Consider the following 14,415-nt stretch of genomic DNA (forward strand, 5'->3'; position numbering starts at 1 on the left):
CAACCTCTGGCCAACCAGAGAAAGGACTACAGCTCCCATTATTCTTCACTATTGGCTATGGTGGCTAAGGCTGCTGGCTGTTGAAGTCCCAACCTACATATGGAGGCCCCTAATATATGCTTGTAGATCTTTGGGTGAGTCACGTTCTGTGTGGGAAGAGGAGAGCTGAGAGCCTTAATGTAGGGACAGGGATGCAATACCATTAAGATGTTAGACTTCAATACTCATCTTTCCTCACCATTGGCCAGATTGGTTCAAGAAGAATTGTACTCCCAACACCTGAAGGGTTGCATGTTATCCAACTTTGTCTTAAAGACAGCCAGTGTGGTGTGGGAGTTAGAGTATTAGATTTAGGCTGCATCTACACTGTAGCAATAATGCAGTTTGACACCACTTTAGCTGTCATGGAGCCATCCTATAGAATCCTGGAATTTATAGTTTTGGGAGGCATCATCACTCTTTGGCACAGAAGGCTAAAGGGCCCTGAAAAACTGCAAATCCCAGGATTCCAAAGGAGGGAGCTATTTCTACCATGTAGATTCCCAACTTGGTAATGAAACCCACTGGGTGACCCTGGTCAAGTCACACTCTCTCAGCCTCAGGGGAAGGCTATGACAAACCTCCTCTGAATAAATCTTGCCAAGAAAACCCATGATAGGGTCGCCGTAAATTGGAAATGATTTGAAGCCACACAACAACAGAAATAGTGTAGTTTGACACTGCTTTAACTGCCATTTCTCCATGTTCTAGAATTTTGGGATTTGTCATTCTGTAAGAAATAGAGCCTTCTTTGTCAGAGAGCTATTGTGCCACAACAAACTACAAATCCCAGGATTCCACAGGATAGAGCAGTGGCAGTGAAAACAGTATCAAGCTTCATTAAGAGCAGCTGCAGCCCGGGAGACCCATGTTTTAACCTCCACGCAGCTGTGAAACACGCAGCCAGCGGTCTCTTCAACCTGATCCCCATCACAGGGTTGTTGGGAAGAAAAGCACAAACCTTGAGCCCATTGCAGGAAAGACTAATCCATGCATTAACTGAAGCACAGAAAGAAAACAGCTGGATGGACCTGATTCTTGATTCTCAAGAGTGTCTCCTCTACCTCTATTCATCCAGAGAGCTAGTTTCAAAGATGGATTGCAGCTTCACATAAGAGGCCTGAGCAACCCTCCTTCCAGTCCAACTCCTGCAGACTTTTGTTTGCTGGTTCTGCAATAATCCACGCCATTTTATACCCATTCTCTTTCGCCTGCATTTGAATTTCTGGCAAACTTGTATTTTTATTTTCTGGTGGGCTCGGATTGTCATGGAGCTCAGAAAGCATTTGGAAGAGGTGACCAAACGTGGGAGTGACTCTGGAGTGGGAACGGAGCGAGGCCTTTTGAGCAAAGAGCAGAGGGACCAGCGGATCAGCCTCTTTCTACAGGATTTTGATCACCAGGGTGAGATTTGGGGGCTGAGAGAGTAATGTGATTTTACACAGAGACATATTGTAGAAATTATGCAATTTGACGCACGTTTAAGTGCAATAATTCCATCCCATGGGGTCCTAGGATTTGTAGTTTTACAAGCTCTTTAGCCTTCTCTGCCTAAGAGTGCTGGTTCATCAAAAAACTACAAATCCCGCAATTCTGTAATATGGTGCCATGGCAGTTAAAGTGGTGTGAAATCACATTTTTCCCCCTACAGTGTAGAATGCACTCACAATCAAAAGTGTGGTGCTACAATTGTATATCTAAATCTTGGGAAAGGATGTATTCTGGGACAGGGGAGAGAAGGAAGTAACTAAAGTTGCTCTGCTTCTTGGGCTTCTGCCATCAAAACTGGCAAAAAGATACTTGTTAGAGTACAACTCCCAGAATCCCCAGGATAGTCCATAAAAAGCACTTTAGATTTAATATTCTCCAGTATTCTGGGAGTTAAGAGTCCTAAAAAGTAGCTTTTTCCCAACTCTAACTTCTGGGAACAGTTTCTCCTGTTTTAGTTCATTGACTTCTTTTTATCTTCTGCTTCTGTTACTTCACTTTCTTTGTTGCCTTTGTCCAAGCCAAGGAAAACCTTCAAGAGATGAAGAAAGAACTGGCTTCACTTCTTCACACGGCTGAGAAGGCCTTTTGGGTGGAGTCGCTGGCATTGCCTGTGGTCATGCGCAAAATGAGGCGGAAAGACTTGATCAGTAAGGCCTGAGTTCGAATTGTGGCCCCATCACCTTCCCTTTCCCACTGGAAACCTTTCCCCTAAACCAGAGCAGCAGAACCTTTATAACTTATCCTTAGGATTGCAACTCCCAGAATCCCCACTGGCTATGCTGGCTAGGAGATTCTGGGAGCTTCAGTTGAGAAAAGGCACATCTCCAAGCTCCTGTGGAGGGAGATGGACCTCAGTGTTGGAGAATGTGTTTCATTTTTCTCTAAGACTTCCAGACACATATACAGTCGGCCCTTGGCCACCCTGCTCCTGGTGCGGCTTTCCTCTGAGTAAGCATGCAAAGGAGTGCAATCTTGGGGAGGAGAGATGGAGTTCTTTTTCATTGTTGTGGCTGATTTATTTAAAAATTGAATTGGAAAAGCCTTGCTCATTTGCTGCAAATTTCCAAAAAGATTAACCAGTAGTTCACAGTCCTATTTTCTGCTCATTCCTGCTTTCAGGGATGTGTGGTCCTTAGGATGCAAAACATTTCTATTATTAAGCTACCAACCTTTTTCATCCCATTTTTCTGTTTCTCTGTCATAGACCTGAAAGAGGAGGAAGCAGCTGCTGCAGTTGCTGCTAACCTTGAGGCAGTAAGTATCTAACTATTAGAGATGTTACTGTGGAAAGGCTTTAATTTTTTGGGGTGTGTGTGTGTGTATGAGGATTCCTGCTTTCTTTTCATATCATTTATTTATAGCACTAATGCTCTGCTCTACGGCAGGAAATGTTGTTGAAATCTATAATTTGTTTTTTAAGATGTGGCAATTTCTCCTATCAGGTTTACAATCTGATCAGAACACAGCACAAAAGGAAAGGGATATTGGAATGGGAAAGGAAAGGAAAGGAAAGGAGGTAGAAGTTAATTATATTACCAGCTTTTTCAGTCTATTGCAACATCTACTGAGAGAGACAATAGACAATCTTGTACTTTTTATCTTAAATGTTTTGTGTATTTTTAAAAAGCTTTTTGTTATGGCCTTTGGCTAGCACAGTAAGTGATGATTCTCTTATTCATCACCAATATGATGTTTCAGGTTGGCCCTACCATTGGGCAAGGTGGGGCAGCTGCATGAGCAACTTTTGGGGTCTCCTAAAAGGGCAGCAAATCATTGTTGGTCTAATGTGAAGTTGAAGGCTTTGGTGGTCCAGTTTGCTGGTCCTTACAGCCAGGCATACGGAGAGTTGTTTGTGGGCTTTTCTGTTTTGTGCACTTGCTGGCTTTGGATATTATGCATGCTTTGTTGATGGGAAAGGGGAGTTTCTACTCTGGCTCAAGCAAAGGATCAAAATATCTTGGGCTGGCTCTGATAATACTCTTCTTCCTTCTCCCTACTCCCACAACCTGTTTCCAGAATGAATGCTGTGTCAGAAAACTGTCAAATCCCAAGATAGTGAGGACAAACAGCAAACGAGGTAAGTTGGTATCCAAAGCTAGAAGAAATTTTGGTTGTTCATTTGACCACCATTGTGGAAAAGAAATCCTTCTCTAGATTTTGCCCCCACCAGACCTCACCTGGAATATTGTGTCCAGTTCTGGGCACCACAATTTCAAAGAGGATGTTGAGAAACTGGAGCCATGTGTCCAAAGGAGGGTGACTAAAATGGTGAAGGGTCTGGAAACCATGCCCTATGAGGAACGACTTAGGGAGCTGGGGATGTTTAGCCTGGAGAAGAGAAGGTTAAGAGGTGATATGATAGCCATGTTTACTTGAAGGGATGTCATATTGAGGAGGGAGCAAGCTTGTTTTTTGCTGCTCCAGAGAACAGGACCTGGAACAATGGATGCATGCTCCAAGAAAAGAAATTCCACCTCAACATTAGGAGGAATGTCCTGACAATAAGGGCTGTTCGACAGTAGAATACACTCTCTATGAGTGTTAGTGGAGTCTCCTTCCTTTGAGGTCTTTAAACAGAGACTGGATGGCCATCTGTCAGTGATGCTTTGATTGAGAGTTCCTGCATGGCAAGGGGTTGGACTGGATGTTCCTTGTGGTCTCCTCCAATTCTATGATTCTATGACTAACGTGCTCTTTCTAGTGAAGGTTACTACCATTGTGGAATACAAAGATGAGAAAGGTGAAACTGGAGCACAAGGAAAGAAAACAACTCAGAAGGTAAGTATAGAAAGATTATGGCCTCTGACATGGTTTCCTCTTCAGATGTTTTGGGCTACAGCTGCCAGCTTCTCAACCTATTAGCCATGCTAGTTAAAGCTGATTTCCAGAGGAGTTAACGGAATGAAATGAAGTCAATGAACTGAAGCTCACAGAAGAAAAGATGAGAATATATGTTGGTGGAAGCTGGTTCATCAACTGGCTTTAGGTTTGTTCACCATAGGGACTTCAGTGAAGGATGACATTTGCAATGCGAGGATGCTAACTGCTCCATCTCTTTTATTGGAGGACCGGATTGTCTCCATGACATGGTAGCCTGTATGTCTAGGTGACCTACAGGTTAGACTACAGTTATGAAAAATTGTAGGGGGTTGGACCATTGAAATCAGTAATTAATATACATTGTATATTTATCCTGTGCCATTTCTATGTAAGACAAGCACTGTTTTATTTCCCTTGGGTTTCTTATTCCTTTATCCAGTTGGTTTTATGTTGCAGCTTTGCTTTCCATTAAGCCCCAGCCCACCCCCAAGACCTGCTGAAATGTGAAGAAGAAACAACATGTTTCAATGCGCTGCCTAATTTTTCTGCAGGTATTTAAAACCAATTCCTTGGCTTCCTTGACTTCTGTCATAAAGGGCAAGCAAAGCAATGTATCCAGGTAAGAATAACAACTTCCTTGTGATTGAGCTGAAGTTGGTCCCCAGTTGGCAGACCTCAACTTAATAGGATGATTCCTGTAAAGTACAGATGGGGAATTGTTGGGTGTTCAGATAATTTGGATTAGAGTTCACCAAGCCCCTTACCATTCATCACTCTGGGTGGAGTTTCTGGAGTTGTAGAAGCAAGGATGAAATAAAACATGCTCAAAGCAACCCATTTCATTGGCTTTTGCATCCCATCAGGTCTGCTTCTGCATACTATACTCCAAAGGCAAGAAATATTGAGCGATCTGCTTCTTTACGTGAACAGTCAGTATCTGCCCCCAAATGCACTTCAATGGGCTCTAAAAGGTAAGTCCTACTATCCTTTCAGGATATAACCTTATTGGGGCATGGGACAATCCTGTCATTTAGCAACTTTTCTGTAATGATGAGTTGGTTTCAGAAATAACAGACTAGAATGCTGTTAGTGAGAGAGACTTAGAATCATAGAATCACAGAATTGTAGAGCTGGAGGAGACCACAAGGGCCATCCAGTCCAACCTCTACTTTAATATTGGTATTTTGTATGTTGTTAGCTATACTGTACAGTCTGCCCATGGATTCCTTAGCCACAGAGTCAAGCATCCACTGCTTGAAAATATTTTTAAAATACATATATTACAAAAAGCACGCCTTGATTTACCATTTTATATGAGGGACACCATTTTACTATCCATTGTATTTAATGGGACTTGAATGTCCATGGATTTTGGTGTCTACTGGGGGGTTCTTGGAACCAGACTCCAGTAAATACTAAGTGCCCCACTGTAGTTGTTTTAATTTGTAAGATGCCTTGGGTCCGGGCGTTGCAGAAAAGGTAGCATATAGATAAAAATGATTATGATTAGGATGGTGATGGTGATGGTAATTAATATTATTTACTAACAACAACAACTGGGACTGTTCAGTACTTCATTGAAATCAAATCATTCCCCTTCCTAGGGCTCCACAGAGGGGGCTCTCACAAAATGTGTCTGCTTCAGAGAAGACTCCGGCTGCAACTCTGCGGAGCTCCTCAATGCCCCATGAAAGATCTGTCCCCTTTGTCAACATACCTCTGGCTGATGGGCAGGTATGATACCATCCGCTATAATGGAGCTGCGGTCTGCTTGATGATTAGATATTCTGGTATTTAATACTATTTCAATCTTAATTGTGTGTGTGTGTATTACTGTATTCTCTGCCTTTTTGTAAACTGCTTTGAATCACAGTTTGGAAGTAAGGAAGGATATAAATAAAATAATGGCTGGATGCATGAAGATTTACAGGTACAAATCTAATCAGCACTTGAAAAATAACAATCAAACTGTACAGGTTTTCAGTCCTTGTGGAGAAGTAATGGAGTGAGGAGGCATCTTTTGCCTATGCAAAAGTAGTCTTGCTGTGGCAGGCCTCCTCCGCTCTGGCTCTCCAGCAACTGGTATATAGTGGCAGAAGAATGCCTTTGAATCCCTGGGGGATCAGTACACGTGTAACAGGTGTTTTTTATATTTAAAATATAAAAATAGGGAGAGAGAATGGAGTTTTCTGTTTGATAGAGCTTTATGCTCCACCAGATCAATTTAGGATCTTGCCATTGCATGGCTGAAATGAGATAGAGATCAATACACTGCCTGCAGCATCCAAACAACACTTTTCTGCTCTTGTTCAGACTCTCTGCTCAGCTGGCGATGATCTCCAGAACATCAATGTGGAATTATTAAATGATGACACTGTCCAACATATCCACACTTTAGTGGTAAGTAGGCAAAGCAAATTGGTTTTGAACGTGGCAAGCTCTCTCTCTCTCTCGACAAAGGGAGGAGCGTACATGTTGGAAGTATCCCTTTTGGGAATATACTGTTCAGTCTTTCCTTTTCAACAATGCCCAATGAGACTTGGAAGCATCTTCCTTCAGTCCACACCAAGGGTGGCAAACACAAAACACCTCACCCATTTTGTGTCATTGATAATCTTCAGTTAGCTGTGTCGTCAACAAAAACTTTGGCTTAGGAAAAAGGCCTCATGGAACCTCTTGGTTGTTTGCCACCAAATTCATAGAATAGACTTGGAAGAGACCTGAAGGGCCATCCTAGTCCAATCCCCTGCCATGCAGGAACTCAAAATCAAAGCACCCTGAACAGATAGGCATTCAGCCTTTGTTTTAAAACCTCCAAAAAAGTAGACTCCACCACTTTTCGAGGGAGTGTGTTCCGCTGTCAAACAGCTCTTACTGTCAGGAAGTTTCTCCTAATGTTTAGGTGGAATCTCTTGCAGCTTATAGTAACATTTAGGTTATTTTCATAGTTACAGACTGCTGTGACCTCATTAAATGGAGGTGGTGGACTGTTGTGGTGGCTCACGCTATAACTCATCCTCTGTTGAAGTTGTTGAGGCAGTGATAAGATGGAGGGTGTTTTGAGTCACAGTATATATAGACGGCAACTTTTAAAATAGTAACTAACTAGGTTTTGGGGTCTTAGGGCTGTAGACATAACCAGTTATTCCCAAAAAGTAACTTTCCACACTCTATTGTCTATACAATCTACTGTTTATCTTTTTCTTCCACAGAGCCAGTTGACAGTCCTCTGTGGAAAAGCGACTGTCAAATCAAGTTGATGGACATGACATCCCTCACCAAATTCTTGCATCTAAATATCTTACCTTGTGTTCCTTATGGTGGTGTTGCCTCTAAAGTGAGGGGCAACTTATTTTAAACAATTCTTACACAGTATATTAAAGGCCACGTTTGTCTTATAAATAAACATTTGTTTTAAGATGTTAACTTCTCCGTTGAAATGAAAAAGTAAAAGCTGAAAATTACAAAAAGAGATTGCTTTTTTTGTATTTAGATGATGTTTTCTAGGCAATCAGCTTGCAAATGTTTATATGGCCATGCAGTAGTCTCCTTGTGTAGGGATGATGTGAATTTGTTTAAATTCAGCACATGGATGTGCAATGGAGAAGCAAAGTACCTCTCCAGCTATTTCTGACCTTATCAAATTGAATACAGCTTTACCTATAAATCCAATTGATTTTCATGGTTCTCTTCTACAATGGATCTTCCCCAGTGGCTAGAATTGTGTTGGTGGTGACATATACATGTAAACCCTTATTACACTTGCGTACATACCTCAAAGAGCTGGAATGGTGTAATGGTTTGCGCAGTGAACTATGACTCTGGAGGCCAGGGTTCAAATCCCTGCTCAGCCATGGAAACCAACAGGGTGATCTTGGGCAAGGCTAACCCCCTCAGAACACATTTTGTAATGAAAACCCCATGATAGGGTTGTCATAGCTTGGAAGTGATTTGACAACACACAACACATACAAAACACAGTATTTGGGGAAGTGGTATCCATACCTTGTTCACATAATGGCTGAGATTCTAGATCATGCTGACAAATTATTATTCTGCCTGGGAGCTCCAAGTCTTCTCTAGGCTGTTAAAAGGATGTGGAGGGTGCGCATTGGCAGGTGATGGGTAGAATGCACATGTAACCAAGCCAGTGTATAATCTCTGCCATTTTGTGTGTACAACCTCTGTCCATCTAAGCTCACTCTACTAATAGAATTTCTAGCATAGCTACTTGCATCAACTGTACAAACATGTTAAAAGCTTCACTGTGGGTCTTGGTTTTTCAGTTCTTGGCCAGGGATCTGACTCTAAGCATAACTCCTTGATGACAGCAGAAACCATTCTCTCCACTGCATTAGCTAAGGATGTCCTCAGACAACCCTGTTAAGTCAGAATGACTGACTGGAGGGAGAGAAATGTGTAAGCTACTGTGCACCGGCCGGTTGCCAAGAACTTTATGGAAGCTCTGCTGTAAGCTTTGCAACAGCAGTGTGTACATGGAGCCTCTAGTTGCTACATTTAAAATGTTATCTGGTACGGTCTTATGTCTTTTGTGGCATCTAGACAGCACTGTAGTCCTCCTTACATTTACAAGAGGGTACAATACTAAAGGTAGAGTTGGTGGAACTTTTCACACAATAGTTTGAAGTATGGTTACCATAATTTCTGACCCCCCCCCCCCAATTCTCCCTCTGCAAAACACATTTACTTTTTGTGGAAATATTTGATACTATGGAGAACTAGGAGGCAAATTGGTCTTCTCTGTTTCACTGATCAAGGTTTTCCACTGTTTCTTAATAAACTGGCAAATCCAAGAGATTCCTTACAGTTCATGACATTGTACATTTTATGTTCATAGTGACTTTCCATGTGTAAATGGTGCTAATATCACTTTTTCAATTGTCTTCAAAATTTCCATTTTTCCCAAACCACCCCCTCCAAGTTTCCCCCCCCCCATGCCTTCAGAATTGAGATTTTTTTTACATGTTTATAATTGTACTTCTGTCTTCACTATAAAATGAGACAATGGAGTTTTATGTATTAATATGCCGATGACACACAACTCCTCATCCAAGGAAACTGTCTCAGAACTGAACCTCGTGTCTGCTGTTTGTAATGGAGTGCATAAAAGCAAACAAATTGAAACATAATCCAAGCAAGACAGAGGTGTTCCTGGCCAGTTGGAAAGCAGATGAAGCAACAGACTATGATAAGATTATGCTCTCCCTAAAATTTTAGGCTCACATCTTGGGTGTACTCTTCAACTTAGATCTCAGCCTGGATACCCAGGGTTCAATGGGAGCCAGGATCAGATTTGCAGTCAAGGTAAGTGCACCAGCTGCACCTGTTACTTGAAAAGTCAGATCCGGCTATGGTAACCCATGGCTCAATTACATTTCATTTGGACTACTGTAATGCATTTTACATGAGGCTTTCTTTAGAAACTATTTGGAAATATCAGTGGGTCCCAAATGCTGCAGCCAGAATGCCGACTGGCCCAGTCAAGAAGTACATATATCTCTTTTTGAAACAGCTTCATTACCGTAGTTATCAGTTTGTTTCTGGTCACAATTAGAAATGCAAGCTGTAGCCTATAAAGACCTATATAGCTTAAGTCCAGACTATCAAATGATTGTATTTCCCTATGCAAACCTACTGGGGTTGCCAATTAGTTTCTGGGCAAGGTACAAAATATTGGTTATTACCTTTAAAGCCCTACATGGTTTGGGTCCAGGTTACCTACGGGATTGCTTCTTCCCATATAATGAACCTGTAGGACATTTACTCTGGTCAGCCAGGACTACGTTAGCAACTGTCAGCCAGAAAACCTTTTTTTCCCCAGCTGCCCCTGTACTGTGGAACAACCTGCCAGAAGACATTCAACAGCTAAATATGCTGTCTGAATTTAAAACAGCATTGAAGACCAGTCTCTGTTCCAGCAGGCTTATTCAGAAGATTTTAAATTGTCAATTTTAAATTATGAATTAATATCTTCAGAGCCTTTTCTCACTTCTGCCACCAACACAGCCCCATCTGGTAAGGATATGAGACAGCTTTTTTAGTGGTTGCTCCCAGCCTCTGGAAATCCCTTCCATGGGAATGTTCCCTCCCTCTTCTCTTTTCACTAATAGGCAGAATCCTTTTTTTTTCCCAAGCAGGCTTTTAATCATTATTTTAATGCCTAATTGCTTCCATTTTTTTCTCTTTAGACTGTGAGCCACCTTGGGTTTCACAATAGGACATAGGCGGCATAAAAATAAAGTATTTTCAGCTCCAGATTAATGTTAGGTATGAATTTATGAAGAAGGACATTACAAGGAATATCATTATACACCAAGTTTTTATTCAGTTTTCAAAACCTTTCACAAGATAGTAAAAACTTTTACAACCACTTCTGATTTTTGTTTTTAATCTTCCATGGTTCCCCATCAGTTCTATCCCATTCTTGTGCCAAACCCATTTACTTACCATGCATCTAAAGTGATAGATACAGGCTATGAAATTCTTTATTCTATTTATAGCAGCTTATGCAGGTGCAGCCAAATACCAAGCCTTGGGAGTTTTACACAAAACTTTACAATGTAGAATTTGAATTTAAAATATAGAACTTAAAATCTACACAAAACTGGTAAAAATCAAGCACAGGTACAAGGACTGAAACTTAACCCAAGTGAAAAGGAGTCTCATCTTCCATTGAAGTGCCTTTATTCTGCTACGGAACAGTCAGTCAAAAAAAATATGAAGATGTAAGCTTTTTTGTGGTTAGTTTAAATTATACACTCTGTATATACTTATGGACCAATTTAAAAGTTACACATACAGCAACAGATGTCCGTTGGGCTCATGTGGATTGCTTGTACAATCCAACTGGATTGCTCAAAACAAGTCAGGCAAAATCTGGAGAGAAAAATCCATGTGTAACTTCCCCCTCCCCTCCCCAACACCCCAGACAAAACTTTTACTGATGGGCACACTGTACCCCAGGTCCATGATGGCCACTTTCATCATCAGAACTATCATTGTAAGCTTCACGCCTCTGGCCACCAGTCGAACCACGAGTGGTATCAAATTCCTGGAGATCTACCTCCTCTGCTTCACTAATTATGTTGGGGACATCTGGTCTGGCAGGCAGCAGATCTTCAAGTTCCTGCAAAATACACATGGTAGAAACAGGGATGAAAAAGTGAGAATTTATAGACTCACAGCTTTCTACTCTACTTGGCCAGCACATTTCCTTTTGACTCCCCTTATCTCATCAAACAATTGAGCTTTATGCATGCTGTGTTCTCTTCTAATAATGTGAAGACATGTTTTGGAGTGTGGCAGAAAATGGATTAATTTGGTTTATTTCATTTATATGCCTTCTATCTCCAAAGGAGTTGCTGAGCAGGGAGCAATGCATCACTTCCCTCATGCACCATCTCCTTTGAAACTCACCTATTGCATGACATGGCCATGTAGGAGTTAGTGTGGGGCAGGGGGGGGCCCACTGGAGAAGCACTTGGCTACATCCTTACAGCAGGGTTACAGCTTCATCCACTGGGACCTCCCAAGGATCCTGAGATTTGTTTTTGTCACTGTATTTCTGGTTACAAGGATACAGGCAGACAATTTGTTGTTTCTGCTGTGTGCTTTCAAGTTGTTTCCAACTTATAGTGACCCTATCACTCGGTTTTCTGGGGTGAGTGTGTCTGCCTTGCCCAAGGCCACCCAGTGAGTTTCTATGGCTGAGCAGGGAATCAAACCCTGGTCTTCAGAGTTGTAGTCAAATGTTCAAACTGCTAAAGCATGGTGGACATTCCACCAGATACTAAATGACCTTGAGCAGGTAGGGAGAGAGAAGAGAAGATGGGATCAGAACAGAGGTCCATTTAATGGGTAGTCTGTTTCTTACAGTGGGCACCAGATGCCAGTTGTTTTTCAATGCATATCATTCACAGTCTAAGCTCCTCTAATGCCATTGTATTATGTGGCAGTGTATTTCACAAGCTATGCTCTGCAAATAGGTGTTTCTTTTGACTGTGATAAATTAAATGCCAATTGCTCTCGCCACATAGGTAGCACTTCATATTGCCTTACAATTTGCTTCCAAAGCATGGAACATTGCTAGCCCAAACTGTAGCCCTCAAGTATTTTTAAAATCATACTAATAAGTCAAACCCACCATGTTTTAACATTTCTGTACAAGTGTGAATCACTGATACCTGAGATTAATTTGCTGTCATGATCTAACTTTAATGAGCAAAGATATGATTGCAGCCTACTTATGTAAATATTCAACCACTGACTAAAATTTGCATAATATATTAACAAATGTGATGGAGATATAAAAACCTTGGGATGTTTAGCCTGGAGAAGAGAAGATTAAGAAGTGATATGATAGTCCTGTTTAAATATTTGAAGGAATGTCATATTGAGGAGGGAGCTAGCTTGTTTTCTGTTGCACTAAAGAACAGGACCTGGAGCAATGGATGCAAGCTATAGGAAAAGAGATTCCACCTCAACATTGGGAGGAACCTCCTGACAGTAAGAGCTGTTTGACAATGGAACACACTCCCTCAGAGTGTGATGGAGTCTCCTTCCTTGGAGGTCTTTAAACACAGGTTGGATGGCCATCTGAAGTGTATGCTTTGATCTAGAGTTCCTGCATGGCAGGGGGTTGGACTGGGTGGCCCTTGTGGTCTCTTCCATCTCTACGATTCTTTGATTCTGCTGCTGAGATGCACATAAGATCAGAATTTTACGCAGATATCCCAGGATACTTACTGTAAGCTTTTCTGGGCTAATCCAGTTATTTTCAGGAAACTGCACATCAAACTTTATGTAAAGATCTCCCTTTTCAAAGGGATTGCGGTACTGAGGCATCCCTTCCCCTCGTACAACACGGACACAGCCTAATATAAGAGAAAAAAAACACTGGATAATTATTACAAGACACTCTAGTTCCCCTCTGTACAAAACCAAACATACTGTAGAAATATCACAATCCAAAGATGAGATGAACACAGTCTCCGAAACTCCCCCCCTTCCCGGCTCCCAAAACCAACTATCAGGTTATACCTGGTTCAATTACTTTTCCTGGGGGATATTTCACCACAATCTGACGTGCATCAAGGTGCTTAAATGTGAACTGAAAGCCACACAGTGCTTCAACAAGTCCTATCTTGTGTGTCATGTGCAAATCATTTCCATCTCTCTGGAACACCTTGGAAAAGGGAGAAGAAAAACAGATTTAGCAACAATGGGGACAGACCTATAGGAAGCTGACTACCATAGACAAAACATATTTCAAGACAGACAGTAAGGTCAGCTTTAGCATATTTTCAGTTTTAACCCATCAGTTTGTGCTAGTCTCCCAGTTCTAACTGTTCAAACACATGAACATAAATCCCCAGAAAAGCTGGCTTACAAGAAGGACAAATGGGCCAACATAATAGGTATTAGAACACAATTATATCTGTAAAGTCACATATTACCGTATATACTTGACTATAATTCAACCTCATCTATAAGTCAAGGGCAGGGGTTGTTTTTTTTTTTTGGGGGGGGTTATGGATTTTGATATGACCCATGGATAAGTTGAGGCTAAACCTAGCGGCGTGTAATGAAGGATGTAAAGAATAAAGCAATGGAAAACAATGCCAAAGAACTTACAAAATTACAACAGGCCTAACTATTTGAACTCATATTAAAGGCTGGATGGATGAGAGAGTAGAAGGGGGTCAGAGCTTCCAAATCAGATTAAACTCTTGCGTTTCACCAGGGGTTGGAGATTCTGTCTGTCTGCCTGTCTATCCATCCATCCATGGATAAGTTGACTCAGGTTTCTGAGGTCAAATGTTTAACCTAAATTTCTAGACCTATACATGAGTACATACAGTTTTGAAAAGGTTACATGTTAATCACATCAACTTTTCTGAGAAATGTAGTTAGGAAAATTCAGTCAATTTTCTAGGAAGATTTATCATCAGACTGCCTGCAATGTTTGAAAAGCCACCAACACTTGCATTTTTAATATATGCTTAAGATGTAGGGAAGTGGCTAGAAGACTGTTGGACATGTGTC

The 14,415-nt window shown here is 41.4% G+C and overlaps 2 protein-coding genes across 3 annotated transcripts in view; one reads left to right on the top strand and one right to left on the bottom strand.

Moving 5' to 3' along the window:
* The first annotated feature begins 3 nt into the window (after positions 1 to 3).
* Positions 4 to 10,678, top strand: LOC121914513 (borealin-2-like). 2 transcript variants are annotated; one of them, XM_042437990.1, is made up of 10 exons: positions 4 to 134; positions 2,049 to 2,177; positions 2,735 to 2,784; positions 3,547 to 3,607; positions 4,232 to 4,308; positions 4,902 to 4,969; positions 5,214 to 5,321; positions 5,955 to 6,084; positions 6,664 to 6,750; positions 7,563 to 10,678. In XM_042437990.1, the coding sequence occupies exons 2-10, from the start codon at positions 2,069 to 2,071 to the stop codon at positions 7,608 to 7,610; spliced, it is 738 nt and encodes a 245-aa protein (XP_042293924.1). In that variant the 5' UTR covers positions 4 to 134; positions 2,049 to 2,068; the 3' UTR covers positions 7,611 to 10,678. The 2 variants fall into 2 exon arrangements, with proteins under 2 accessions (XP_042293924.1, XP_042293923.1); XM_042437989.1 differs by lacking the exon at positions 4 to 134 and adding an exon at positions 736 to 1,443.
* Positions 10,672 to 14,415, bottom strand: part of DNAJA2 (DnaJ heat shock protein family (Hsp40) member A2) — a 21,777-nt gene continuing 18,033 nt past the window's right edge. The window contains exons 7-9 of the mRNA XM_042437988.1: positions 13,411 to 13,555; positions 13,117 to 13,244; positions 10,672 to 11,497 (exon numbers count right to left, since the gene is read on the bottom strand). Coding sequence (XP_042293922.1) covers positions 11,309 to 11,497; positions 13,117 to 13,244; positions 13,411 to 13,555 — 462 coding nt within the window. The 3' untranslated portion in view covers positions 10,672 to 11,308. The remainder of the gene's footprint in view (positions 11,498 to 13,116; positions 13,245 to 13,410; positions 13,556 to 14,415) is intronic.

The sequence above is a fragment of the Sceloporus undulatus genome, chromosome 8 (assembly GCF_019175285.1).
Source record: "Sceloporus undulatus isolate JIND9_A2432 ecotype Alabama chromosome 8, SceUnd_v1.1, whole genome shotgun sequence".
Lineage (NCBI taxonomy): Eukaryota > Metazoa > Chordata > Lepidosauria > Squamata > Phrynosomatidae > Sceloporus > Sceloporus undulatus.

Bases quoted from the DNA above. Each gene is read 5' to 3' on its own strand.
- LOC121914513 (XM_042437989.1), top strand. From the start codon at position 1,308: ATGGAGCTCAGAAAGCATTTGGAAGAGGTGACCAAACGTGGGAGTGAC. The intron at 2,178-2,734 runs GTAAGGCCTGAG...TCTCTGTCATAG, and splicing joins GAGGCGGAAAGACTTGATCA to ACCTGAAAGAGGAGGAAGCA. The intron at 5,322-5,954 runs GTAAGTCCTACT...TCCCCTTCCTAG, and splicing joins ACTTCAATGGGCTCTAAAAG to GGCTCCACAGAGGGGGCTCT.